Source organism: Larus michahellis, chromosome 1 (assembly GCF_964199755.1).
Source record: "Larus michahellis chromosome 1, bLarMic1.1, whole genome shotgun sequence".
Classification (NCBI taxonomy): domain Eukaryota; kingdom Metazoa; phylum Chordata; class Aves; order Charadriiformes; family Laridae; genus Larus; species Larus michahellis.
This window is the reverse complement of record NC_133896.1, coordinates 137653119-137679512: the sequence shown is the minus strand read 5'-3', so window position 1 is coordinate 137679512 and position 26394 is coordinate 137653119. Positions and strand designations below refer to the sequence as shown.

The following is a 26394-nucleotide window of genomic DNA, read 5'->3' as shown; positions in this document are numbered from 1 at the left end:
AGGGTTGCTTGTAAAGGGATGTCCCGATTTCTGCACTAGCAACGTAACTGGGGTTTTTTCTTGTCATGCTAGGCTGCTCAACAACATATTGTCAGAATTTTTTTAACTACTTTCTTTTTCAGCTGTTGATGCTTGCTAAAACCCTTGTCAGCATCTTAAATTGTGCGTGTGATGTATGACTGATGAACAAAAAAGCAGTAGTATATGTGTCCTTGTTGGTCAGACTGGTATGTTCTCTTTGCCCTGTGGAGAAAGGAGAATGGTCTTGTTTGGTACAGCCTACGTCCTTGGACTTGAACAGGAAAGGTTAATTTGGAAAGCACATTTGTATTTCCTCAAGTTGCATGTTATTGTGATCCCCAAACGTAACTGGAGAGGTGGCTCAGTCCAGCAAGACTGACTCTTGATCAGGTTGCTTGGTCACATCAGACCACTGAGACAGAGGACGAACAAATTCCATGAATAACAAAAGAAAACTCACAGTGGAGGCTTTATGCCCTACAGAACCTAACAGCTAAGGGTTTGATCCCTCTACCATTGATCTTGGATGAAAAGTTTCTGATGGATTTTTTGGCCATTGGAACAAACCTTCTAGCCTCTCATTATGCAGAGATCTTGGTAAATGCCAATATAGATGAATTTATCAGGTACAGTAAATGTTTTATAAATAACATGTATCCCCAGAGTGCAGTGGAAAGAGGTTATGATGTATTTTTGCTTGCATGCATTTTGGCAGAACAGCGTGATCATACATAAATGATTATCTACTGTAACTCTGATCAGGGAAAGTGCATCCTGCCAGAAAAACAAACATCAAAACTCTTCTGGGTCATGCAGAATTATCACGCCTGGTATGTATTCCATTTACTGTCTCGTCTCACAGGAGAGGAACAGCTTTGAAAGTGGAAACTTGTGTCTGGGACTCCAGAACCTCAAAGAACTAGCTCAGTCAGTCAAACCAGTGCATTCACACAGTGCCTTCTGCTTTGCTGGTTTGGCACTTTAAATATCTTTTGCACATTAATAAATGTATCTGTTCTGTCACACTAAGGACAGTTATCTGTCCAAAAAGATGATTTGATCACTCTGTTCGTCACAGCGGTGGTTGATGCCTTTAGAACTATCACCAGACTAACAGCAACAATTTCTTGAAAATACCATGTTGCAGTATTATTAGACCTTAGGGGCAGGGGCAGGAGGGTGAAGATGTTGCTTTGTTTGTCTCTGTTCTCAGAAATCTTTTGTTCCTACCAGTCCTGGTGGGACTCCATCACATGGAGAGGCTGCAGAGAAAAGGGGGCAGCGATCCCCATCTTGTGCCCATCCATGTGGAGCTGCCTCCCACCACAGCATGCTTTGTGGTCCTCTGTGGTCCTCTTCGGACCCACAAGCACCCCCCTGCTGACCCCACAGAAGTGGCTGCTGTGCTCAGTTCCATCATTGCACAGCAGCAAACAGCCCCTCCTGGCTTTCAGAGAAGGGTGGAAGGACAGACTGGGGGTAAAGGTGGTGTATAGGTGCCAAGGACTGGGCTCAAGAGTATAATGGTAATATTACAATACCATGCTTCTACTGACATATGATATTTTTGAGTGGTTTGTTGTTGTATGTGTTCAAAATCGCAGTGTGCCCACGCTATTGAAATAATGCCCTATGCCAGAGGCGGCAGATTCCTCAGGGGCTGTTTTGCTAGCAGTGGGTAATAACAAATCGCCTTGGGTGTGACAGCTCTGCCCTTCCCTGGGCATCTGTGCAGTCAACTGACAGCCTGTGTGTCCTGGTTTGAGTACACTGTGGCCAGCATGGTGAGGAGCTGGGTCAGAGGTGCCAGGGGTCACGGTTTGATTTCAAAGCATGCAGTGCCACGGCTTCCTGACTGCACAGAGGAGCAATGCTGCAGTGTTCTCAGCTTGTCCGATCCCTTTCCAGTAGTCGAACGAGGAGCAGACAAGCCAAACCATGAACCGAGTCCGCTGAATTCCAGTCACACATTTGTGGGGAGAACATGTGCATGCACGTGAAGAAATGAAATTGAAATGTACAGGCATTACAGCAGTGCTTCTGTGGAAAAAATGAGTGCTTCATACTTTTTCCATTATCTGGGTATGACAGTGTTTTGGAGAACACCTATATCGCTAATATGCAGATACAATGTCTCATAGTAAATTCAGTATTTCTTCCCTTAAGGGCTTTCATAAGCATGCCAGTTACATCAGAGAACCAAATACCTGGACAGCCCTTAGGTTTTTTTCCAGTGTGCTAGATCTGCTAAAATGCAAATCATTGCCTCAACACAGCAGAAAGGCCGTTCCTCTTGAAAGAGATCATGTGACTTCCGATGCAAAGCAGATAACTTCAGCCCATCCCTTTCTCTGCCTGAGATTCAGGAGGCATGGTGACAAAACAGCTCTTCAACAGCACACGTACAGTGCAGCTGGAGGGCTGCAGCCATGAGCTTTCACATCAGGCTGGATGATGAAAACGGCATTTTCCCCTGACTGTTTCTGAAGAGCAGTGCTCAAGAAATTTCCTCTCGGGAAGCTGTATAAATAGGTGGAGAGCAAGTGCATTGCAGCTCCTGAGCTCCAGAGCCCCAGAGAGAATTGGAGCACCTGTTCTGCAGAGCTGCACCCCTCATTGTGCAGTTCTGCTTCCAAAAAGGGGCTGCTTTCTCTTAAAAAAAGAATCTTCTAAAGATACTCTTGTGGAAAAAATCTCGGTATTGCTGAAGCAGAAAGAAAAAGCAGGTAATATCTTTGCGTGGGGTATATATATATATATATATATGTATTTAGTTCGCTTTTAAAGAGCAAGTTTACTTCATCCTAAGTCTGTGCAGGGAATAACAGATCTGTGTGGGACTATTTATGATTTTACCCTGAGAAAAATCAGTGTGCTTCAAGTTATAAAGTTTGACCTGGACTGGATCAGTTATCCAGAACTTCTTAGTACAGATGAGATCGCATAGCTTTGAGACTACTATTTATTTTAGGAAAAAAGTATTCTTGCAATGATAATTTTGAACCTTTTTCTGATGCTTAACTTAAACTTTATTAAAACCAATATCAATTTCAGCTGAAGCATGAATTTCATTTTTAAACTGGCTCAGGTTTCAACACATATTTACTTTATCCTAGAGCTTTGCTTTTTCACCACTTTCCCCCTTCAAGTAAGGAGAATTAAATGGGATGTCATTAAGACCCTGCTCATTAACTGCAAGATAGTGCGTGATTCAGAATTTCCTTTTCCTCCAGGATAATAAGCTACAACAGTTGTTGACTTTTATGCTCCAGTTGGGTCCAGTCTACTAGAGCTAACTTTGCTTCAGGATTTTTAGTTTTATCCTTGCTTCCTGAAGGAATCCCCCTAGAGGCATTTAACATTTCTGGAAAGTGATATGATGGCTTGGCTTATACTTCAGGGTGATCTGCACCCCATTTCTGCACTTGTATTTGCTACTCCCCTTTTTCTTAAAAAACATTGTCCCCAAAGTCATCTTGCTGCACAAAAAATGAGGCTACTTGCTGTATTTGTTTATTTTCTGCACAAAGTAAGTGTAAAAGTTTTGTGTAAATGTATCCTTTATTGATTGTAAGTAGCATGAACTGGCTTTTTCCTATAATTTTTCTACAGATCCTCTTTTGGATTTGCATGCAGTTCCTCAACTCAATGATTGCTTGAACAATCTCTGCATGTTCACACCTTTGCAGCTTTTGCTTTAATTTCTTTTTCCGGTGCATTTTTGTGCTCGGGAATATGAGTCCACTTTAATGAGATGGTCCGTCTTCATCCTGCTCTCTTTCAGGCTTTGTTGGCTTTCCGATGTCTTCCTTCATCCATTCCCTATTGATTCCTGGCCCAAACACTCAGATCTATCAACACAGCCATTGCTAGAACTGATTCTATCAGTTCTATATTGAGCTTAGCCATGCTTCTCTGAGCAGGCTGAAGAAATTGTCTGTAAACAAAAAGGCTTTCTCATTTCTTTCTTTCACATATATAATCACTGAAAGACGCTTAATAGAAATGTCAGTTTGTCCCATGGATGTAAAATAACAGAGACCTAAACACATACTGCTTTGCCTATGTTTGGTGTTTTCATATCAGCCCCTTGGCAGACCAAATTCAGCACTGGTGTCAAAATTACAGCTCTTGTGTGCCATAGCTAGGTTCTCTTTCACTCTGTTAGTTGACTGTGGCTGCTTCATCCCACTTTCTGCGGGGTGGGTCATTTAGCTAATGAAATCTTTAACTCATCTCTAGATTCCCATCCTTGACAATCCCAACTCTGGCAACAAGACAGCTTTAAGGAGTTGTCCTTCTGCAGGTACTAACCTGGGTGTTGTGATTTGATGTCTAGGTTCTCTTCTCTAGGGTATTTTGCTCTTTACTGCATCATTCCCTCAGCAATGCACAGAAGCAAATCCATCGTAAACCCATGTTATAGCATCTATTTCTCAGTTCTCTGCAGTCCTCATTTCCAAAGGAAAACAACTCAGCAGAAAGTCTGAGAGTCACAAAAAATAAAAAATTGATAGCAAGAAGACATCGAAGGAAAGCCCCTGTCATTGGAAGCATCCACCCATCCATCCATCTGATCCTTATTGAGAAAAATGTCCCTATCTCATCACCTCTCCAACCAAAAGTACCTTCTAAAACATGTTATGGGAGGAGATCATAACTATTTGTTCACAAATACGCTTGAGAAAGGGGGAAGGAGGGAGAAAGAAGGGGAAGGAGGAACGTTGATGGAGATAGCCATTGCAACAACTTGTAGGGGAAATAGCTTAATTGCAGAAATTCCGTCCCAACAAAAATAAAGGGAGGAGCCTTTCATTCGTTGTTTATCAAAGGTAAGACACAAATGGAACAAAGACAGATTAAGAAGTTAAAGCCTAGTGGCTCTTACTCGTATGGCTTCCATATCCTCAGGCTTGACCTAGCTTATACTTGTCTGCCAGTAGCACAGCTTGTCTAATTTTAAAAGATAAGGTATGCTTGAAAGGATGGCTCTCTGCCCAAAGGACCTGCAGCCTGATTTCATTAAAAGTCAGCTATAAATCTTTACAAGATTTCCATTATTCTTGAAGCAGCCTGGTCTTTACCTGGCTGAAAAACTGGAGGTATGATTGATTCTGGGCAGCACCTATTACATCCGGATCAAATGGTGCTAATTCATTATCTCTGTAAATCAGATTCTCGACAGCTCAGGTTCTGAAACCTAAATTTCTGAGCAATGGCTGCAATGTAACCTTCAGTGACTCCTAACCACAAAAAGAGCAGCATGTGCTGCTCTGGCTAAGCTTGATGCATGTCTATTGGCATGGTTGGAATGACATTTTATTTTGCTTCAGTGGATGGGCTGTGCATTCCGTGCCTGTCCATCACAAAATTGCCTTTTTGCTGAACTGAGAGAAGTGTAGCAATTTCTTGGAGTTATATCTAAAAATGGGAGAGATCACTGGCCTGTACAAACTGAATTACTGCCCGCTTTTTAGTGAACATGACAGATTCTCTCCTAAGGATAAACCAGTGGGATAGTATCCAGAATGCTAACACAGCATTATGTCCTAAATTCTCATCCAGCTACCTTGTATCTCTGAGCCTTTTTCAATACCTTGGTAAAAGCCCAGCTTTCCATTTCCTCAGCCAACATTTGGGGGAATTTTGTAACGGCAAATGATTCTTCACCAGACATTGCTATGCTGCATAGTAAATAGCTCACAGAAATGACTCTAAGGTTTTAAATGCTTGGTTTTCAATCTTCTTCCCCATGGAAGGCCCTCATGGCCTTTGACTGGTATTTTTCTATGTCTTTGCCCAGGAAGGCAGGGTTTGGCATGGAGCGTGAGTTGGCTTTAACCAGCATACTTGGGAGGCTGGAGGGGAAAGAATTCTTCTTTTGGAGCTTCCTTTCCACTTGTTCATGATTCTTTAATCAGACAAGAAGGGCAGAAAGTGAATTTTCTGGGCCTGGGTGGAGACCCTACTTGCTGGAGTGTTCAATAGGTGTGGTTGGTCTGGAGTCTGGACATGCAGGTTGGTGGCCAGAGTGGCTCTGTAACCACCTGAGAAACCATGAGGAAATAGGGTAATAGTTTAAATGGTCACTATGGCCTTTTTAGGTTGCAGATATTTGTGACTGAAGGTGATAATTATTCCCCTGAACTAACTCTTTGATGTCCAGATTTGGCCTTTTTAAGAGGTTTAATGATAGGATATATTTGTGAAAGTTTTCCTCCAAGCTTTGAGTGTATGTTTCAGGCTTCATTTACTGCTATCACCATAAAATTTCTGTCCCTGTGTCCCATCTTTTTTGTTTCTTTGCTTAAGAAGGTGCTAGAAGTGCATGAATTTAGAGGTGGGTGGAGGGAAGAGTAGGGATGACTGGGAGGAAAGCTTAAGTCATTGAAAGTAGCGTGCGATAGTGATTCAGATCCCCATTTCTTGGGTCAGCCCATTGTTTGCTATGGCTTGGGTTGAGTCCTGAGAGGTGTGATGGTTCTGTCTGGGGCTTCTGTTGGCCACTTGCTGGGCATGTGCTGACCTGACCTTTAATGAAGATAGTCTTGCTACAATAGGACTTAGATTGTAAGCTCTATTTAGCTCTTAGTCCTATTCTTCAGATCACAATTCAAGTTGTGGCTGGTTGGTTTGAGATGGACTAATGAAGACTTGAGATTCTCCTAAGAGGGCAAATGAGGAGATGCTATTCAGGAAAACAACAACTGTTTGGACAGAAGACAAATTTGAGCTATTAGCAATATCAGTGCTGTATTTGATGCTGTTAGAGACACTGATTGACTCAAAATTAATGTAATAGCACTTATTTGGATTTCATGATATCTTCTTCAGAGGGAAGAAAAGCAGTCCATTGCAGGGAAAAAAACCTAAAATCCCTCTTTCTTGAAATTTGTGTTTTCCTCTCTCTCTTATTCTCCTGTTATTTTTACTTCTGCTAGTAAAGCCAAAGGAAAAGTAGTTAAGCATCCATTTTATGCTCATGAATTTCTTCTTTGCTTTAAAACTCAAGTTAAAAAGAATATCTATGAAAAAAAAAGATCGAATGCAATAATATAGATGTGTCAGACGTGCTAGAGAGGAACATGTAACCCTGGAGACAGGGAGAGAGTCTTCATGGGTCAGTGTGATCGTATCAAAAATCTTTAGCAGAAACAAAGATCAGTTTCTCTAAGAGCGTCAGTGACTTTCTTGTTACTTAGAAATTGACCCATTTTGTGTCTCAGGGAAATTGTATTCATTTGAACTTGTTGATTAGGAAGTATACTGTGTTAGTGAAGGATACCAGCTAGTGAAGAGATGAGCAAGTGCCAGGAGAAAATCCCACAAGGCCACACTGCAAAATGTACTTTGTTCATTTATTTAATGAAACCAAATCTTTTATTTAGAATGTTTCAGTAGAAATGCAACAGAAAATTGGATGTTTTATTTAAATGAAATCTGATAATAAAGCAATTTGCTGTGGCACAATCTGTCCATGTGAATTTGATGGTGGTGACACTGAGGGATAAAGTAATAAATGGGGTGGTAGGGCACCTTTTCAAACCAACACAGTGTTAGGAGAGACGAGGTTTGGGGGTTTTTTTAGCAATAATATAAGATGAAATTTAAAGTCTGTAAAATTCCACAGTTCCAATTTTCAAATCACAAGAATGAAGAGTAACATACCTCTGTAGCCCCTTGTCCCTAGTAGTAAGGCTTTAAATAGCTATGCTTCAGATTAAGAAATCATTGGTGCACATTAACTCCCAGCTAACATGCAAGAAGTAAGCTGTGTTATTTACTGAGTTCATCTATCTTGAATGCAAGCTGATCAGATGTGAAAAAGAAACCTAGCATAGTTCATCAGGTTCAGTTTGTGTAGGACATGCTGTACAGTAATTTTTTTATGAGCTGTAGGTACTTTAGATTCTGTGTTGTCAAACACTTTTTTTCTTTTTTCCCCTCTCCCTCCCTCCCAATCCTCTCCCTGTTAGGAGTGCTAGGAAGAGCACAGGACCACAGAGGAGTATAACCCTCATTGCTGAAGGAATAACACAGGAAATGTTTGTAACGCTAACAGCTGAGAGAAACATGCTTCACATCAGCAGCAATTGAAACTGATGGGCAGCAGCATTGGAATCATGGGGTGCAGCAGTTCTGTAGCTGACCGAAGGTCAGATAAAGGTGAGTGCTGCTTTTGTCTTCAGGGTCAGTGGTTGTTCTGTCCATAACAACAGAGGAGGATTGCAAGAAATGTTTCTGCTCGGTCCTGTTGTCAAAGTACTTGTTCAGAGAAAATTATTTTCTAATTATCGTCTTTTTAAAAGAGTGCATAGCTTATAGATGGTGGCTGAGGTCAGAAGGCAACTGTAGACCACCTCTAATATCTACAGATTGGATTGGAAAAGATTCAGAGCATCAGGGACAGAAGCTAAATTTCAGATGTGTCTGCACTCGCTTTGTCACTGGCAAAGCGTATGGGGTAAGGTATTGAGGGGCACCTTTTATGGCTTTTCACAACACATGATTCCTGGGCAAACTGTTCCAATTTCCCTGCTGTTTGGTGACTGCAATTATGAAACAAGTGTAATAAAGCAGAGCCATTACAATGACTCTCAGAATCAATTTTCTGCCATATCAAGTGCCTGGCCTGAAATTCTCCCTCACAGTCACTGAGGTTGTCAGTTGAAAGTCTCCACAGTACCTGGTTAAGTGTTCAATTAAAAAACTAATGCATCACTCCCCTGCACACCCTGTTATGAACACATCAGGCTTTGCACACCCTTTGCCCAGGGTTCCAGGGTTGGCCAGACCTTTGCTCAGACCCTTTGTGTTCAATTTCAAGGTTTGTCATTAAAGCACAATTTACAGGTCTGCCAAGAGCCATGTTAGGTGGCACTGTGCATAGTCTTAGGAGATTATTATGTTGAACAGTGGTTGAAAAGGAAGGCTCTTTTTGTCTACCAAGCCAGGACACAAGTCACAGGAAACTGGTGACTAAGAAACAGGAGCACTTAGTCATGGCTACAGGGATCCAAGCTGACTGGTTTATGAGTAGCCATCAGCTTTGTGTACAATACTTGGCCATCACAGCAGCATCAGTGCAGTATGACAGCAGTGGAAGTAGAATGGAAACATCTGGAGTCCCAGACCTACCCATAACTGGGAAGCAGTCCTTCCTCTTTGGGTTTGCATGCTATGCATATATGTGCCTTGCAAGGCCTCGGAGACGAGTTAGTTGGGAATATTTCTGAGAGTGCAAAATCTTGGAGCGAGCATGAGGAGCTGTACTTTTTCTTGGTCTACAACCATCAATACTCATTGGTGTGGAGCCAGGATTTGCTACCCTAAAGCTGGCTTATGATTTTGTGTGCTTGTTTGACAATGTTTTGTCGTCTCCAGTTGCTGGATGGGGTTCTTTCCGCACTTCAGCAGTAGTCAAATGATGCTGAACTGTCAATCTATCTGCAGCCTGAGTCTGTACATCCCTCTAATGCGTTAATAACGTGAATTTAATGGGTACTTGGTGGTGTAGAGACCCTCCTGCAACTGATAACAATTTATTTTACAGATGCAGTTTAGCGTAGTGTGAAAATCATGTTCTGATTCAGTCCTGAGAATAACAGCGCTGCAATAAGTACAATTAAAAAGAATGACAGGAAATATTCTGTTAGATTTGCAACATTAACCATAGTGGTCGATATATATCTGTCTTATGTGATACCAGTGGAACCGTGCCATGTTAAGTGCTTAGGACCATTAAGCAACCCATGGGGGCTTTAATGGGAAGTTTAATGGTTCTGATGCTGAAAATCAGTTTCTGTGCTGGTGGCTGTGCTTTGCCCCTTAGGTACTCTTCTAAACAGAAAAGCTGACGATAAGCTTGCTGTGATGTGTCAGGTTTTCAGGTCTGTGGTGGTGGGGAATTACAGAAAGGACAGAGAATAAGAGATATCTCAGAGTTTATGTAGGGTAGAAAGGACATTCTTAGTCATACAAGGATTACATTTCCCTCAGACAGGAGGATTTTTCTGGGATGGATGTGTTATCTGTAGGATGGGAGTCTTTACTGATTTTGGCCTTGTCTGGACTAGAAAACTTTAGCACTTTATCTATATCGTGTACTTACTAATGGTAAAATAAGCAAACAACATGCTATTATGGCACCTGTAAACATTTTTATTAAAAAGCTTCCTTAATATTACACATTTGTTAATAGAGTCACTCTTCCGTGGAGGTTTTTCTTTACCTGCATACCAGTCTAAGAAAAAAATAATTCTCACTCAGGGCTGCCACTCCTCCTAGTCGCAAAATTCCTGGTATTTGTGATCAGCTAAAATAATCAACTAGTGTAAACTGTTGTCCCTCTAGTACAGAGCTTTTCCATGCTATTTTGCAGAGAGAAAAAGTATCAGTATAAATTGTTGGTTGTTATTTCTTGTTTAGTTTTGTTTTTCAGTATCAACTGTTCATATTGGCAACTGTAATAAAATAGAGGCGGATTCATGTTAGACATTAGTGTTGGTTTTAGTTTCCTCTTTTTTTCTTTTTCATGAATTTGCAGTGCTGTGCAGTGGTGACAGTGTAGAATGTCTCCGTTCTATTTCTGTACTTCTGATCATCTCTTCATCTGCTCAGAAATGAACTGTAGTTCTTGTGAGTGTCAGGAGAAGATCAGTGTATTCCTTTGGTCCTTGTACCTTCGATAGAGTTGCCCTACAGCTGCTTTGACTTGTTCCCCCAAGATCAGAAGCATAAAGACTTTTTGCTATGTCCTATGCTGAGCTACTCAGGGTTGAGTTCCTTAGGAAACTCCTTGAAGTGAGGTGTTAGCTGCAGGACTGGAGGCAAAGGCTTGACATTTCTGGCCCTGTCTGCTTATTTACTGGTATCCTGTTGAGAGTACAGGGAAAAAGAGGTAGGGAAAAAGAGGTAAGGAACCAGTCAAGAAAGAATTATGTTCAACTTTAAGTGAGTAAGTGTCACATCTCTTGAGAGCGGCCTCTTACCTTACTCTGTTTTTTGTTGCCAGGCAAGAATATGGTGGTGGCAATGTGCTTGCATTGGGTCAGGTGCAGGATCCAATACCCCTGTGCTCTGCCTTTCTCTCACTGTTACACAGTGATGCATGTAATGCCTCTTGACTGCCCCTGTTAGTGCTCTGTAGGGCTAAGCATGTTCATACAGAGTCCCCTTCTGACCATAATTTAAACAAATGGCTAGATTTGAATTTGCCATTATTTCAGCTGCTCAATCTTCAAGGCAGTAGCTGCATTTTATTCCGATTTTGTATAGTGTATGGTGTGCTCCTCCGGATGATAAATCCATACTTACATACGCCCTAAATATCTGAAATTCATTTATTCCTCTCTAGTTGATCTTAAAAAAACAGTTAACAAGTGACCAAGGGATGCTTTTCTCAAAGTTAGTTGATCTTTCTGGATAAGCACCCTTGAAGTACTAGAGAGTCACAGCTATGTGAAACAGCAGAAGTTACTGCTGAGTTCATCTGTTCCTCCTCTCCCAAGCTCATGGTTATTTCAGGCTGAGCATAGCCCCTCCAGCTCTCTGCTTTCACTCCTCCCTTCAGGTTTATGAGAGCTGCAGTGATCACCTGTAATGCTGAGGGCACACCTGCCTGCCTTTCCTCTTGTCTCCCTGCTGGCAGTACTATTGTGGCCCACGTTTCACACCCTGGCTCCTGAGAGCTGCTGCCCTTGGGGTACCAGGAGTAGCAGGGGGAATTGTCAGTGGTGGGATCAAGTGGACATCAGCTCCTGGAGCTCCTGTTCTCCTCCACAGCTCTCGCTGGTGGCCACTGTTCATGCAGCACTAACTGCTTGACATAGGTGTAAGGAGCTCTCCCCACAGGACAGTGCCCACCCCAGGATCAATTTGTGCCACCAGATGTTGTTCTGCTTGATAAACTTTTATCTGAGCAGCTAAGGAAATGTGATCTTTTTGTGGCGTGACTGGGGCCTGTAGGCAGCAAGCCCTTCACTCAAGGCTGCAGACTTGGTGATTGTCCTTCAGTGAAGTTTCCATCAGTTTTCTGGACCAGGACAATGGGAGACACAATTTCTTAAAGTGCTGAGTGGGATGCATATTCAGCACATAGTCCAAAATGGTCTTCTGACTTGTCCCATTGAATTCTTGGGGTAACTGTTCCTTTGTTCACCAAGCTAACCAGAGATACACTTGTGTGCCTTTTGGCGTGTCTATTTAAGCAACACATTCTGCCCTTCAATATGATTTGTTAACATTTTATCCTAAGGTTTGAATTTTGCTGTCTTGTTAATACAGCTGTGCACGCAAAAACTTTCTGTTAAAAGAGGCTGCAAAAGAGGCATCATTACACGATGCTCATGTTACAGACTGCAAAGTCTGAAGCATTTTACTGCAGCTTGGTGAAGAAATACATTTTTTTGGTAGACCAAACTGCTCTTCTACCAGTCCTCACCTTCCCAAAACCCACATACTGCCCAACAGCTGAACGTGTCTGACTTCTTACATGGGTACTGTCTTCAGGATAACGAAATGTCTTCAGGATAATGAAATGGGGAATGTTTCTGACGATACAGGCCTGAGCAAGTCAGCTAGTTTGGGATCTGTCCCTGAAGACAGAAACAGTAAATGCATCATGTATTCATCATCAGAAAACACTTTTTCAGTCTCACTTTTACAGAGTTTCATCTTAATGTCAGCTATGCAGAATGGACTGAATTTGTCATCTCTCTGCAAAATTCTGCAAAGGTAGCATGTGTGTTTTCACTGTAAATTACACTGCATCCATATGTACTCCATTGCTTTCTGTTTTGACAGTCATTAGAGCTGCTATCCTCATCCAGAATTGGTACCGCCTTACAATGGCCCGGCTAGAGATGAGGCGCCGCTATTCTCTGAGTATCTTTCAGTCAATCGAGTATGCTGATGAACAAGATCAACTACAGGTTTGTAATCTTCAATTCTTCCTGCACAAGCAGTTATGTTATCCCCAGAGGACTGAAGTTACACAAAGTGTGTATGTGGTTATTTCACCCTACAAAGCTGTGTTCTATATAATAAAATCACTTCCCTGCCTCACACATGAACTAAGTTGTGTGTATACATATATATTTATGTATATAACTAAGTAAGCAGCAGGACACCATTTTTCCATATCTAGGTTAGAGGTTCCTGCAGAACAGCTCTGTTAGACAGGGATTGCACATCATCCCACTATGGGTGATCTTAACTGTGGCTGTGAGGCAAGATATGTACAGCAGAGATACCAGTGTCTCAGCATGTCAGCTCAGGCTTCCTTTAGGGTCAATTCAGGGAATTAGGAACTTCTAGAGCTTTATGTTCATCCCAGCATCAGTGTCTAAAGTCAGTTCAGTGCATGGTTGCAGTATCTTTCTGCTGACTACAAAGGAAGTCTAGGAAAATAGTCAGATGATGAGCAAGATGAATTGCACACAAAAATGTCAGCAGCATTGATACAGCCCTGGAACTTTGTATGTATTCATATCGTGTCAATCTGCTAATTCATAGCAAAGAAGAAAGTAGGGTACAAGCGGTGTCTTTATTGCAGGCTGATGCTATGGGTACATATAGTAGTGTCTTAGATCGCCCCAAGTGGGAAATTGTTAGTAATTGAGTAAGGAAAGAGAATGTTAATGCTTGTTGGATCCCCTAAACTGATCAGTGCATGTTTGTTCTTTTCTTTTCCATACTCAGCTGTCCAACTTTTTTACATTCATGCTGGATCACTGTGCTCATCCTGATTCAGGTAAGGATAAAAATCAAAGTAATATGGAGTTTCTGTTTGAAAAACCTGATGTGAGGAAAGTTAATTTTCAAAGTGATGTTTACAGCCTATGGCACGTGTTGGGGCTGAAGTTTGATTTCCCAAATGCTGTAATAAGAATTTTATCCTGTAAGAGTTGACTTTGCTCAGTATCTACTCAGTGAGACAAGACGTAAGACAAAACAGATACCTGTTGACCTTATGAGAATACTGAGAGGTGCTCAGAGTGCTTTGTTATTTGTTAATGCCCTTAAGCTGTTTTCATGGTAGTCCTACTGACTCCAATTTTCACAGCATGTTTTCTTAAACTATGAGATGTGATTATCCAGAAAGACCGTGTCTAGTTGGCTTAGTGCAGGTGTAACCAAAAAGGTTGCCTTCGAAGAGTTTGCTCTTCTTTTTCTCTTCTTTTTCTTTTCTTTTTTTCCCTGAAGCAGTTATGGACCATGTCTTAATTTAATTTGTTCTAGATTTTACTGCAAAACATGTATCAGTAGGTGCATAAATTTAAACTGCTGGAGATAAATCTTTAGAAACCATCTCAATTAAAGCTCAGTTATTCAAAGAATAACCTTTAATTTTTGAAGTATTTTAGGATCCTTGGACAAAACTTACTTTTGAGGTCAAGGTCAATGGAAGGATAGACTGAAAGTGATTCCTAAGTCCAGAAAACAAACATGACTTCCCTGAACAAATTGAGAATAGATCTAATCCCAGTGGAGTTAAAAAAGGAACTGTCCCCTTATTGAATTACAAGAGAATGTCCTTTCTCTTTCATCTGGTCCAGCCACAGGTTATTCCAATTAAAATATGCACAAGACACTTTGATAGCAGGATAAAATCATCATCAAAACCATTAAGTGGTTCAGTGTTCTAATGACAACCATTAGAAATGGCAATTTTTCTCTCTTAAATACTTTAGAGTGCCTAATGCTCTGTGTGCTCTGCAGAAAAAGAAATTATGCCTGAGCCTTGCTCCAAAGCCAAGGCAGATGATACAATAGTCATTCCTTTGATTTTTTCCATTACCACAGTATTCTGCAAAAAAATCTGCTTTAGTCTTTTAACTTCCTGGGAAGGACTGCTCACTTCATCTACTTCTACATGCTGAGAATGCACCTCAGTTCAGCTTTTCCACCCAAGTGGGAAAGAAAATAGTAGTGCAAGGTCTGAGATTTGGAAAAATAGTGTTAATCTCTATTTTCATTATAATAGTAAAAGGAAATTTTACATCTGCTCGTTGAAGATATGATTTCTCCACCTTTATCAACTGTGTCTGTTGACAGAAGGAACAAAGGTGAGTGAGGTGCCTCAGGTGACTTGCTAGGGCTCAGAAGATGGCTGTTATGAAGCACTCTTCTACATGCATAGGCTGTTTGTGGGCAGGTGGAGATCCAGGCCCCTCCTGTGCACAAGGAGGGACAGAGGGTACTGTAGGCTGCCCCTTGTCACCACTGCATAGGTGACCTGTTTCTTGGTCTTGCAGATACTGGGCATTGCGGACGTGGTTCAGGCTGAAACACATGATAAAGTGTATGGTTTATGGTAAAGCTCCTCTTTGTCTTGCTTGCTTAAAACTCATCTGTTAGGACTGAAGTTGTTAAGATTTGATAACTGCTCCAAAGGCTTTGTTTTTGTCTTGGTTTGTTATTTCCTGCTTTCTAACACCCTGTGTTACAAATAACAGAACCCAAAATGAAACAGAAAGGTTCTGTTTAATAGAGAGATGGTCAAAGCAGCCTACACAAAGGAGTTAACTTAAGGTTTTTTTGAGAAATTGCATACCAAATTTGTGTTCTGTGCTTTGTGGTTGTTTGTCCAGCTACTGGCTGTGTGCTCTTGATTGCTTGCCCCTCTAAGTGACCTTTGCAGCACCCATGATAGCCCCTCTGATTTTAGCAAAGTTTAAGTGCTGAATAGTGATTCTTAATGAGGTGCTTCCACTTCTGCTGAATCATGGTCTGAAGATGTGAGCCACGGTGAGGGTAAATGTAACAAGCAGAGAGGAATTTTCTAAAACCCATGATTCTCTGGCTTTTTTTTCATCAGTGTGTGCTCACTTAAATTAGAGTGATAGCATATGGTTCAAAAGCCCTCTCCAAGAAGACATTATGTAAAGTTCTTACTAGAGAATAGTTTGCCTGTTCTTCTCAGTATGGAATGAGAAAGCTACCTGAAGATTTTGTGATGTGTTTTTCCTTACATTATAAAGCACTCAGTCTTCACTATTTATCCTGTCACTTTCCTCTTTTTAATCTTTTTCAGAATATGTTTTTCAAAGAAAGAAAGCAGCCACCATCTCATTAACGCAGTAGTGCTTTTGATGTGATTGTTTATCTGTTGTACCCTGAAGCTTTTGTCATCCTCTCATCCTGCTTGAGATGTCAGCGCAGTTTAAGTTGTGATTGGGATATTATATAGCTGTGTGTCTTGTTCTTATTCTGGTTCTGATTAAAGGCTATTTTCAAAAGGTTTGTGGGAAGTAAGAATTAAAACCTTTTCCACCTTACATTTTTCTCCCTCCCTCCTCGAAAAAATCTGCATACCTACTCAGCCTTTCAATGGAAACATCTCTGGTCAGAGAAAGCTGAAAACTGCTTTTTCCAGCAAAATATGACCCATTTACTCACTCTTTTGTGGCCACATTGAGGGTGCGAAGGCTGCAAATGTGTCCTGGGCAAAGTGGTGGGACTAGAAGTCCAAGGCACCCCTGGCTGTGTCTCTCAAGGTCACCAGGGCAGGAGACACACCTCGTGGACCCTTGCTTCAGAAGGGAACCAAAAGAAGTGCTGTTTTCTGCAGTTTTACTCCCTACAATTCCTCCCTTACAGCATTAACACCCTTCCAAGGCTTTTTACATAGACTGATTCTTGCAGTGAGGAATAAGTCACAGCTGCTTGCAGCTTACAGTGCCAGGAATGGAATGAAGGAGTAAAAGTTTGGAGTGTTACAGTAATCTTCATCCTCTTCGTGGGCTCATCTGGCTTTGACCTAATGGCTAGGGATCGGTATCTGGCAGATGTAAGAGCACTCTTCAGGAGCTGGAGGTGCTCTCAGGTACCCCAGTGCTTAGTGTGAATGTGCACGGATGGTGGCAGAACAGAGAGATGATTTCAAAGCAACAGAAGTAACTGATTCCTTGTTGCCCCCATAGCGATTACATCCTTAGCAGTGGCATCTGTGACTTGCTTTGAACAACTCCCATGGTGAAGGTGGTCTTGTCAGAAGAACCAGGTCCCTGGGTTTTCTGTGGCCAAACTGACCCCACGTAGCTCTGGGCTTTTGTGTTTAATATGGAATATGGCTATTTTCCTGTGGAGTAGTTGCATGGGGTCTGCTAACAGCGAAGGCTCAAGTCACTGAGCTTGGGCTAGACCTCTGGTGTGAGAATACAAAGCAGGTCATTCCCTGTGCTCTCTGTAGAGAGATGCAGATACTGGCAGAGGGTATTTCATTCTGTCTTAAGGTGAGTGCCTGAACTAGGCATGTTGAGATTTTTTGTCCCAGTCTTTCAATATGGACTGAAAGAGCCTTGACAGCTTTGACTAGAAAATGACTAAAATGAGAGGGGTGCCAAATCTTTCAGAATTAGTCCTGCATGGGGATTGTGGTGAGGTGAGCTGGGATACTTGTCGGCCAGCATGCTAATCCCCAGGCTGCATTAGGGCATCCATTTACTGACTCCTCTGGCAGCTGAAAGACTGCCTGAAGAGACATAAGCGCACTCTGAAGCTAATGACCATGACTGGCTTTTGACGACTCATCCAGAAGTGGAAAATGGGGTGTACTTTGCAGAGATATGCCCTACAGGGAAGGAGATTGGGTTTCTCGGCCTGGGCATATGCCAAAAAGGAAGCAAGGCTGTGAGGAAGGCAGGTTCATGTTCAGAGGTAAAGGGATGGGTAGCCTACTGCATGCAAGAAGGGAGGGCTGGAGTAGGAGCAGGCATGGACAGGTGTCTGCCTGGCTTGAAATGATGAGAAGACCACTGACTCTGAAGGAGTCGTGTCAGATGAGGAGAGCCTGTGGCCAGAACAGGCAATAAGGATTTTCAGGTGGTCTAAGGAGTCGGCTCCATGATCTGCAGACACCCACTTCCCAAGGGGTAGGGCACAGAGGCTGATGTCATCTGGAGACCCACTAGAGCCAGAGCTGGGACAAGACGCGGTGCAGATGTGCTTGGCTGATGAATATGTGGGAACGAGCAAGAACGAGCAGATGACATTCTGGCATCAGGGCAGAGCTGTAACTGTGGTGGAAGACTGCAAATCAGACTGTACATAGTGAAAACGGTGAACCCTGAGCACCTTGCTGTTACTTGATGCCTTAATCCATTTACATGGCTGTACACTGAATGTGCTAATCAGCTCACAGCAGAAGAGCTGATAAAATGGGTTATTTTTAATCCAGAGCTGATAAAAGTGTATTTTTTATCTATTTATTTCTTTAATATGAATTTTATCCAATTACAAGACAAGCTGGCCTTCATGACTCTCATAATTTATGAGGCCACATGCCAGTTTTGGCTGCTCTCAGTTTGGAGCCACAGCCACAGGTATTCCTCCAGCAATAAATAACACATTTTTATTTCCAGTTGCATCTAATCAAGGTTACAGAAAACTTACCCGTAGCCCCGCAGAAAGTGTTTACAACAATTGTCTCACAAGAGCAACTCTGCAAGAGCAGCTGCAGAACACTATCCTCTAGGGTGTGATTCTCTCTTTTAGAATAATATATAATAAAGACGATCTGCAAGAAGAAACCACTGAAATCTACTGTTCACTCAGTTACATTTCAAGGGTATGTCAAGAAAATATCAGATTGAAGCAATTAGCAATCTTCCTGCTTTCTCCATGTTCCAGGAAAATTAGAAGCTATGCTCTACTTTTACCACTATGTTTTTGTTTGCTTTATTTCATCCAGTGGTTTTATGGCAGCCAGCCAAAAGCTGGCATTGTCTCCTAGTTGGTATGAGAAAGGAGTGCTTTGCAATCCACTGTGAATAAACAGGATTTTGTTGATGACTTTTTAAATAATCAACGAACTGCTGGTATTTAGTCTAAAAATTTTATGTAGAAAACCAAAGCAATAAAAGTGAATCTTTAACACCTGTATTAAAAGTGTAATATTGAACTTTAAATAGATGATGGTCATTGTATGATAAGGCATGACTTTTGAATCTCCTTGCTTTGTGGGGCAAGGAGAAGAAAGTCTAGCAGGTTATGTTTCTCATTACATATGCGAGCTGATTGCTCCACAACTTCAGTGCAAAATGTTTTGCATCCTGACTGCAGCTACTGGCTGTTGAGACAGAATTTTTGCTTGTGTTTTAGCTTGGTTGGGTTTCACTTGGTTTTTGGTTCTGTTGTTTGTTTTTTAGTATTGTGAATCTGGGGAGACCTGGAGCTCTTCCACTATACAAGGCAGGAGTTAGCCACTGTAATACTGCAGAAAGTAAAGCATTAATTACATCCAGCCAATTCTGGTCATGCTGTTATGGCCCTATGGGGTAGTGGTGAAGTTTCTACATTATTGCTTTTCTTTCCTCTTGTTCCAGTATCTCACATTTTCACCAGCCCTAGTGTTTCTCAGGTGGTGGATGAAGGCTTAAGTTTAACAGAATTTGAAAAGAAGATTGATGTTCCAGACTCCTATTGTGGGCCACGACTCTCATTCCCCCTTACTGTTGAAGATGCCAATGCTCTTCTTCATGCTTTCAGGAATGAACAGGTAAGTTGCAGCTAGTTTGATTTCTTTTTAATTATTTTACATCTCTGTCAAGTTGTAGCTCCACAATCAGTTGAATCCAATGTAAGGCTAAACTGGTGCTCAAGGAGATATTTTACCCTTCCTTTCCATCCCATTACCCTTTCCTGATAGCCCCATGTGATCATACAGGTACATGGTGAGCTGTCTTGGGAAACTGATCTGGCTGGAAGCTAACACAACAAAATCAAAAGCAGTCAGTTCTCAGCCAGACCAGTTCCCAGGTTTGATTCACTACTTGGCTGCATGACCACCAGAGCCACCACTGGGGAGGTGACAGGGACTAGTGGGGACCTCCTCTTCTAGCGTTGAGATTACAGCTGCAAGGCAGGGGTTATCAGTGAGGGTGCAGGACTCGGGAAGGTGTCCTAAGCTAACCTAGAAACTAGTTATCATCCTTTTCTGGGTTAAAAATGCTCATTTTGTGGTCCTCTTTTTTATTGTTTTATTTTTTTTATTCCCCACGCCATTCTTTTTAGAGGAATTGAGGTGTAAGGGTTAATTGCCTCATTCCAGTGTGCAAGACTCCACCATAAAGGAAGAGTGACTGTAAAGCATCACTAATGTAGCAGAACAGGGTGGTATCACAAATCTCAGGAGCTTTCTGTCTGCAGCTGCCAAGGCACTGAGAAGGCTGTTGCTGATTCTCTATGCTCCTGGGCAAGCCTCTTTGCTGCCCTCTTACAAGATGAGGGTGGGGCAGGGAGGCATTACATGGCACAGCTCTGTTTGAACTTGTAATCATTTGTGCTTAACAATATACGGTTCTATCCTGCTTTATAATATACTAAATAACAGTGGAGGTTTTTTATGCAATTTTCTGTGGAGGCTGATCTTAAAAGTATCAAAGTATAAAGTGCAAGATAAATCATCCCACCCAGGCTTCACCTTACTGTCAGCTCTCTCTTTTCTTACTATGGTTGGCATTTTATTAAGAAAATGATTATATGTAATTGGCCTTTTTTTGTTTGTTTTAAAAACACGGATCATGAAAAATCAGTCTGTAACTCATCTGTCTCCTCTACCAAACTCCCTCAAACCTGTGTTTGAATTAAAAGCCTTAAAAATCACTGACTAACAATATTTTCATAAAAAGCATTAGCAGAGAAAACCAGAAGCTTCAATGTTGCATTCTTATAACATCTTCACAGTGAACAGGAAGATAGCTCTTACCAAGGCAACCTTGCTGGAGTTTCCCTCTCATTATTTTTGCAATTTGCTGAAATATCATTTATGGCCTTCAGGGTATTTTTGGTTGGTTTGTGTTGGTTTTTTTTACTCACAGCTAGAATGACATCCTTTTTTTTTTCCCCAGTTACTTTGAACAGATGACCTTATGCAACGATTCTGAATGCTGTATAATTCAGTCTCTCATCCTTTCTGTACATGGAAAGAGTAGAAACAACACACTATTAATAAAAGGGAAAAATATGTAAAGCAAGTTTGTTAAGGGCTTTATATCCAATCACCAGGAAGCAAGTGCAAAGCTATGAACACTCCTAATTCCCAGCAGTAAACCATACAGCCTGTAATCATCTCTGGAGGTCTATAGTATAAATAATCTTGGCAATACATGTCTGATATTAATAAAGCAGACAGACGTATTGCTACTTCCAATAAGTCTTCCTTTTCTCCCTGCCTTTTTCTCTCACAGCTGCTTCATGCCCGCTATGTACTGCAGCTACTATCTGAAACTAGGAGGGTTCTCAAGGAGATGCCAAATATCACCCATCTTTCAACTTCCTACTCCAAGGAGATAACTGTCTGTGGTAAGGTGCCAGAGAAGTCAACCACTTAGGGCTACCAGTTGATATTCTAAGTGGTTAGAGACTGACACAGACATTTCCACATATTGCCATTTCAAGAGAGAAGAAAATTCTTGATGCTTTCTTTTTTCTTTTTTTTTTTTCCCCCCCACAAATGCATAAATCGGAACAACAACAACAAAAAGGTTCCTGAGTCACACTAAGTATATTTTAAGAAAGTCCCTCACCTCCTCTTTTTCTCATTAAACATTTCTGAACAAGTCAGTATTAATTCAGCTAACACTGAAGTGTAGCTTAAATATTCCTGCACTTCCATCTCTAAAATGCCACCAAGTATTTTGATCACTGTTTGCAAGTCTTACCGCTTTCTTCTCTTACTGAGGAAAAAAATTTACCATCATAATTTACTCAGTAATGATTTTAATGAGGGCTTAATAGGGGTGGCAAACAAGACCTTTCATTGATAGCATGACTATCTAGAATAAATTGAAATATAATAAACCCTCATTTCTAAAGGGACCCAAGAGGATGGATCAGTCTTTATACAACCAACAAATTAGTCTCACAGAATGATGTGATGTGTTACAAGGTAAAAAACTAAGAGCTTATTGCCCATCTATTTTGTTACGCTTTCGTAAATTATGGATAAAGGGATGCAATATTCTGACTCGCCACAGAATGCAGTAGCTGCAAAACAGATCAGGAATGGTGACATTAGCTCTTGACAGCTAGCAGTGTGTGCTGTGTGTAATAGTAAAGTGGTATAAGGAAGGATACTATGACATATGCAAAACAAATAATGTTTTTTAAGATGTAGTTATGCACCTACTTTGATTGCCAGGAAAGGGTTTGTTTAAATGAGGGTTTGTATAAACAATAATTTGTTAACCAAACCAACACAACCTCTCTGCAAACCAAGGAAGCACATATTCATACTTGTTCGTGACACAGCATGTTCTTACTAAGCAAAACTTACCTTCTCATGTTTGCACTGCATTTGCACTATGTAAGCAACATCTAAAGGGGTGCCTTTCCTGCCATTGAAACTAATAGTTTTTGTAACCAAAAAGACCCTCTGCAGAAGATGAAAGATCAATTTTTAGACATAATTGGTCCAAAATGTTGATTTCCTTAAAATTAGGTATCCCTCTCCCCATTTTCTTTTAATTTCAAATTAATTATGCAGATTAATTATGCACCTGAAATGTTTGCATCTAACATATGTGATGAAGATCTCATAGCTTGAAGGATTCCTTAGAATGACTTCAACAGGCTCATAATTAATAAAAAGTTGCACAGAAAACATGTAGACAGGATAAAAATGTCACTTCTCTTTTCCTACTGACTGGTGGTGAAAGCATAGTATCACAAGATAGTTTTTGAAACTGTTCTGTGGCTTTGTGGTGGTGAATCGCAGACGAGAGAAGGTTGGTTCTGTGAGCATGAAATTCAGTCATGTGCAGAGGGGAGCTATGCTGCATTGATCTTTTGTGTTGGGGTGAAATTCCCCTGCCTGTTCCAAAATAAACTTCTCGGAAAGGGCCAAATCTGTCATTCCTATGGCCTTAGCACTGAGGCATACGAGCATGGACAGTTCTTGACACGCTCCATCAAATCCTCCCTGTAGTAATCAAAACCTGGCCCTGAATCAGACTGATGTTCGATTGTGCTGTATATAGTGGGCTGTTTACTAAATTTAAACCTGTTAGTATGTAGAACTCTATCATAAATTCTAAAAGTCTTTTAGTGACATTTTCTGTTTTTCAGGTTTATGGTATGTTTTTTCATCTTACTCCCATTTCCCAGAGGGAACCTTTGTCTATGTGACTGGTCTGATCTTCAGATCCAACTGGAAAGACAAAAACATACAAGACAATTGTATACTCTTTTAAGTATTTAATTGCCCGATTTTACAAGCAGCCTCAGTATGTACCTTAAAATGAAGCTAATCCTAATACAAGCAAATTACTAAGGAAAACATGGGGGGAAACTTGTTAGAAGTAGCTAATTCCAGTTTTATAATTCCATTTTTTTCATCCTCTGTGAGGGAAAAAAAAAAAAAAAGAAAATTATGCTTTTGTTTCCTGTAGGAGATTTGCATGGAAACCTAGATGATCTTTTGCTGATATTCTATAAGGTAAGTAGGCAGTCTGTGATGTAGTGTTTTCACTTCATGACTTGTTGTTAAGAACATGTGCTTATGTCTGATATGATTTATTCCTTTTATAACTGTACATGCGGTATGCATGTACCACACACAAATCCTGGAACAATTTGAATGGTGTCTCTTTTTTTTTTCTTTGCTTTTCCTTCTCGATATCCTTCTGCTCACTGTGAAGGAGGAGATGCAGGAGATCTTTCTCTTCCTAAATGTTGAACTGGGGCATGTACCAAAGTTAGAGGGTTCCTTGCAATGTCTCCGAAGTCCTGCCACTGTTTTATATTCCATATTGACTAAGTCTTCTAAAATCAGGAGCTAACTTAGTTCCTGATGTAACATTACAGCATGGATAATTTGGCCCTCCAGAAAAAAATGCAGAAGCTTTCATTTAGGCCTTTCATTGATACCTGCAAAGTGCTTTTTGTTATTATTTGTTTACAAGAAACAAAAAAGAGTGCTGCCTGTTTAAAAGCATTTTTAAGTCTTGGAAGCAATCACGTAGTCTGCACAAAGTGGAAATACCTTGGGCACCCTTTACATACGCTTGAACAGCTACTTGCTTTTTAATGTTAAAAACGCATAGCTCTGTTTTACTGATGTGAAAAAAAAATAAGCTCCAGGCTATCTTTTCCACAGTTGTATATTTAACTGAAGATGCGGGAAATGTCCTATATTTAGTTTCACATTTATCTTTAGCATGAATCACTACCTTTCATTTAGCAGATACTCTCTTTGATTTGAGCTTTCCGGGGGAAGGGGTTTGCGTCTCATCCTTATACATTCATCTGCACTGAATGGAGACCAAAATGAGCTAAACCAGGTGTTTAAATGAGGTAATTCCACCCTGCTTCCAACTTCATTATGCTTCTGACACTTGTTGAATGGAAACTTCATTGCTTTCCCCAAGTGCATACCTGAAGCCTGTTGAAGTTTAATCAGACCTTTTTACAGAGTTCTGCTTTTCTTATTAATCAATCAATTATGTTTAGCTGGTCCTTGGCTTGCAGTATTTTAGCTGTTATTTTAATTAGACAATCTTCCTTTTTGAAACTGGAGTAAGAGTATGATACAGATTGTTTTTATACACAGGACCTGGAATGGGAAAAAAGAACTATTTCAAAGATAAATGCTCAGATACAGTTACATTTACAACTGCGATCAGCCTGAATTTTACTCTTTTGGAGTAAACAGAAGATGATTCTTTTTCCCCTCTCTAATGGATGTTATGAAGAGAAAAAAAACCTCTAAGCAAGGACTAAATCCTCACTTTAATAAATTCAGAGCCAAAACTCATACTGACTTCAGGCACTAGAGTTTATCCCCCAGTTTTTCTCTGTTAAGCTTCTAGGGGAGTCTTTCCACCAAACCGAATAAAACGAGCAAATATTTAGTCATTTCAAAGCCGTTGAGAAAATAGAGAGCACATGATAGAGCTGCTAGTTGTTTAGAAGCCAATTAAAAGACACAATATTTTCTGTCCCCTCTGAGCAGTTTACTCAGCCAAGCAGCGAACCCAGTCAGCCTCTGGGATCCATTTTCTTCTGCTTCCCTAACTCGGTTTCAGTTAGAAGGGATTTCTTCCTCCAAGTTGGTACGAACCACCCATAACCTTAAACAAGAGGGTGCAATGCTAAACAGTGGCATGAAGAGTGTAGTGATCTCAGGCCTGCACAGAGCTGTGCAGAGCTGAAATGGCTGCTGAAGCACTTTGGAGGCCTGCATGCAGACCGGCTGCCTTGAACGTGGGGCGGTCTGTCCAGGGAACTTTTATCACAGCACTTTTAAAAAAAGGCCAACAACAAACAGACAGAAGCCAGCAATCTACAGTTTATTGATACAATGCTGGTTGTAATAGTGTGTGCAATTCTTAAACCTGGTTTGTGTGAGCCTAAGATAATTACTTCTTTCTCAACAGTCAATTTGTAAGGTTCATTCAGTCCCTGCATTAATCTCCATTAAATTACAGCATTTCCTGCAATTCTTTGAAACCTTTGAATTTTAAATTATGTATTGCTAAGTTAGATTGTTAAATGGATGCTATGGATAGAAATAGCCTGAAGCTGTAGAAAATGCAAACAACAAACGTAAGTTAATTAATCGCTAACCCAGCAGATACAGTAATGATGCCCAGCAGCAAGTTGCTAATCATTAGAGGGCCTTGTTTGCCTCTTTGACATGTCAGAGGCTGCAACAGCCTTTAATTTTGTTTTATTCTTATTGTTGCTCAAAACCGCAGAAAAGGAAATAAAAACTTTGCATGAGTGTGGAACAAAACTAAAATGTCACATTGAAGTTGGAAGTCCAAAACAAACTCTCGTTTAAAACTAAGAGTTGTGGGTAAGTTTTTCCAAAAGAAGAATGAATCTGGAGAGTGCATCAGTAGATCTGTCTTTCCATGAGGACTGCAGTTACAGAGTGGCGGTGTGTATACTGACAATTTGCTGGTGATTCACGTGCCTACCGGTTATTAATTCACATTTCCAGGAGCTGCTGCTGAGTCTCTCCTGCCTGTTCCACTTATGAAATCCATCCTTTCTTTTTTAAAACCACTACAACCCACTGCATTAGCAGAATCTCATAAATTGCCGCTCTTGTGAGCACAGACCAACCACACACCTCTTCTAAATTAACTTGGAGAGAGCTGGAGAGAGGCTGCGGCTAAAACCAAGCAAGCTGTATTTACAAAAGTCAGGATTGTGCTGCTGTGGGAATCGAAAGACCAAGATTCACTACTGCATTCCCACATAACAGTGCAGGACACTGACGAGGACAAAAAAAAGAGATTTCCTAATGGATTCAGATTAAATGTTTAATCGAGTCTCTGGCCAAATCGTGCATCCTGCAATAAACCTGCTAAGGCAGTACACCAGGGAATGCCATAGGAACATAGGAAGTGCTGGACACCGACT

At 41.0% G+C, this 26394-nt stretch overlaps 1 protein-coding gene across 2 annotated transcripts in view; it reads left to right on the top strand.

The window, feature by feature from the left end:
* PPEF1 (protein phosphatase with EF-hand domain 1) overlaps positions 1–26394 on the top strand; it is a 41002-nt gene that overhangs the window by 1694 nt on the left and 12914 nt on the right. Inside the window, exons 1-7 of one of the 2 annotated variants that reach the window (XM_074605518.1) lie at positions 2375–2747; positions 7998–8187; positions 12826–12953; positions 13723–13774; positions 19350–19522; positions 21213–21327; positions 23415–23461. In XM_074605518.1, coding sequence (XP_074461619.1) covers positions 8124–8187; positions 12826–12953; positions 13723–13774; positions 19350–19522; positions 21213–21327; positions 23415–23461 — 579 coding nt within the window. In that variant the 5' untranslated portion in view covers positions 2375–2747; positions 7998–8123. Of the gene's footprint in view, positions 1–2374; positions 2748–7997; positions 8188–12825; positions 12954–13722; positions 13775–19349; positions 19523–21212; positions 21328–23414; positions 23462–26394 lie in introns of those variants that run through there. The other variant, XM_074605526.1, reaches the window with a different exon arrangement.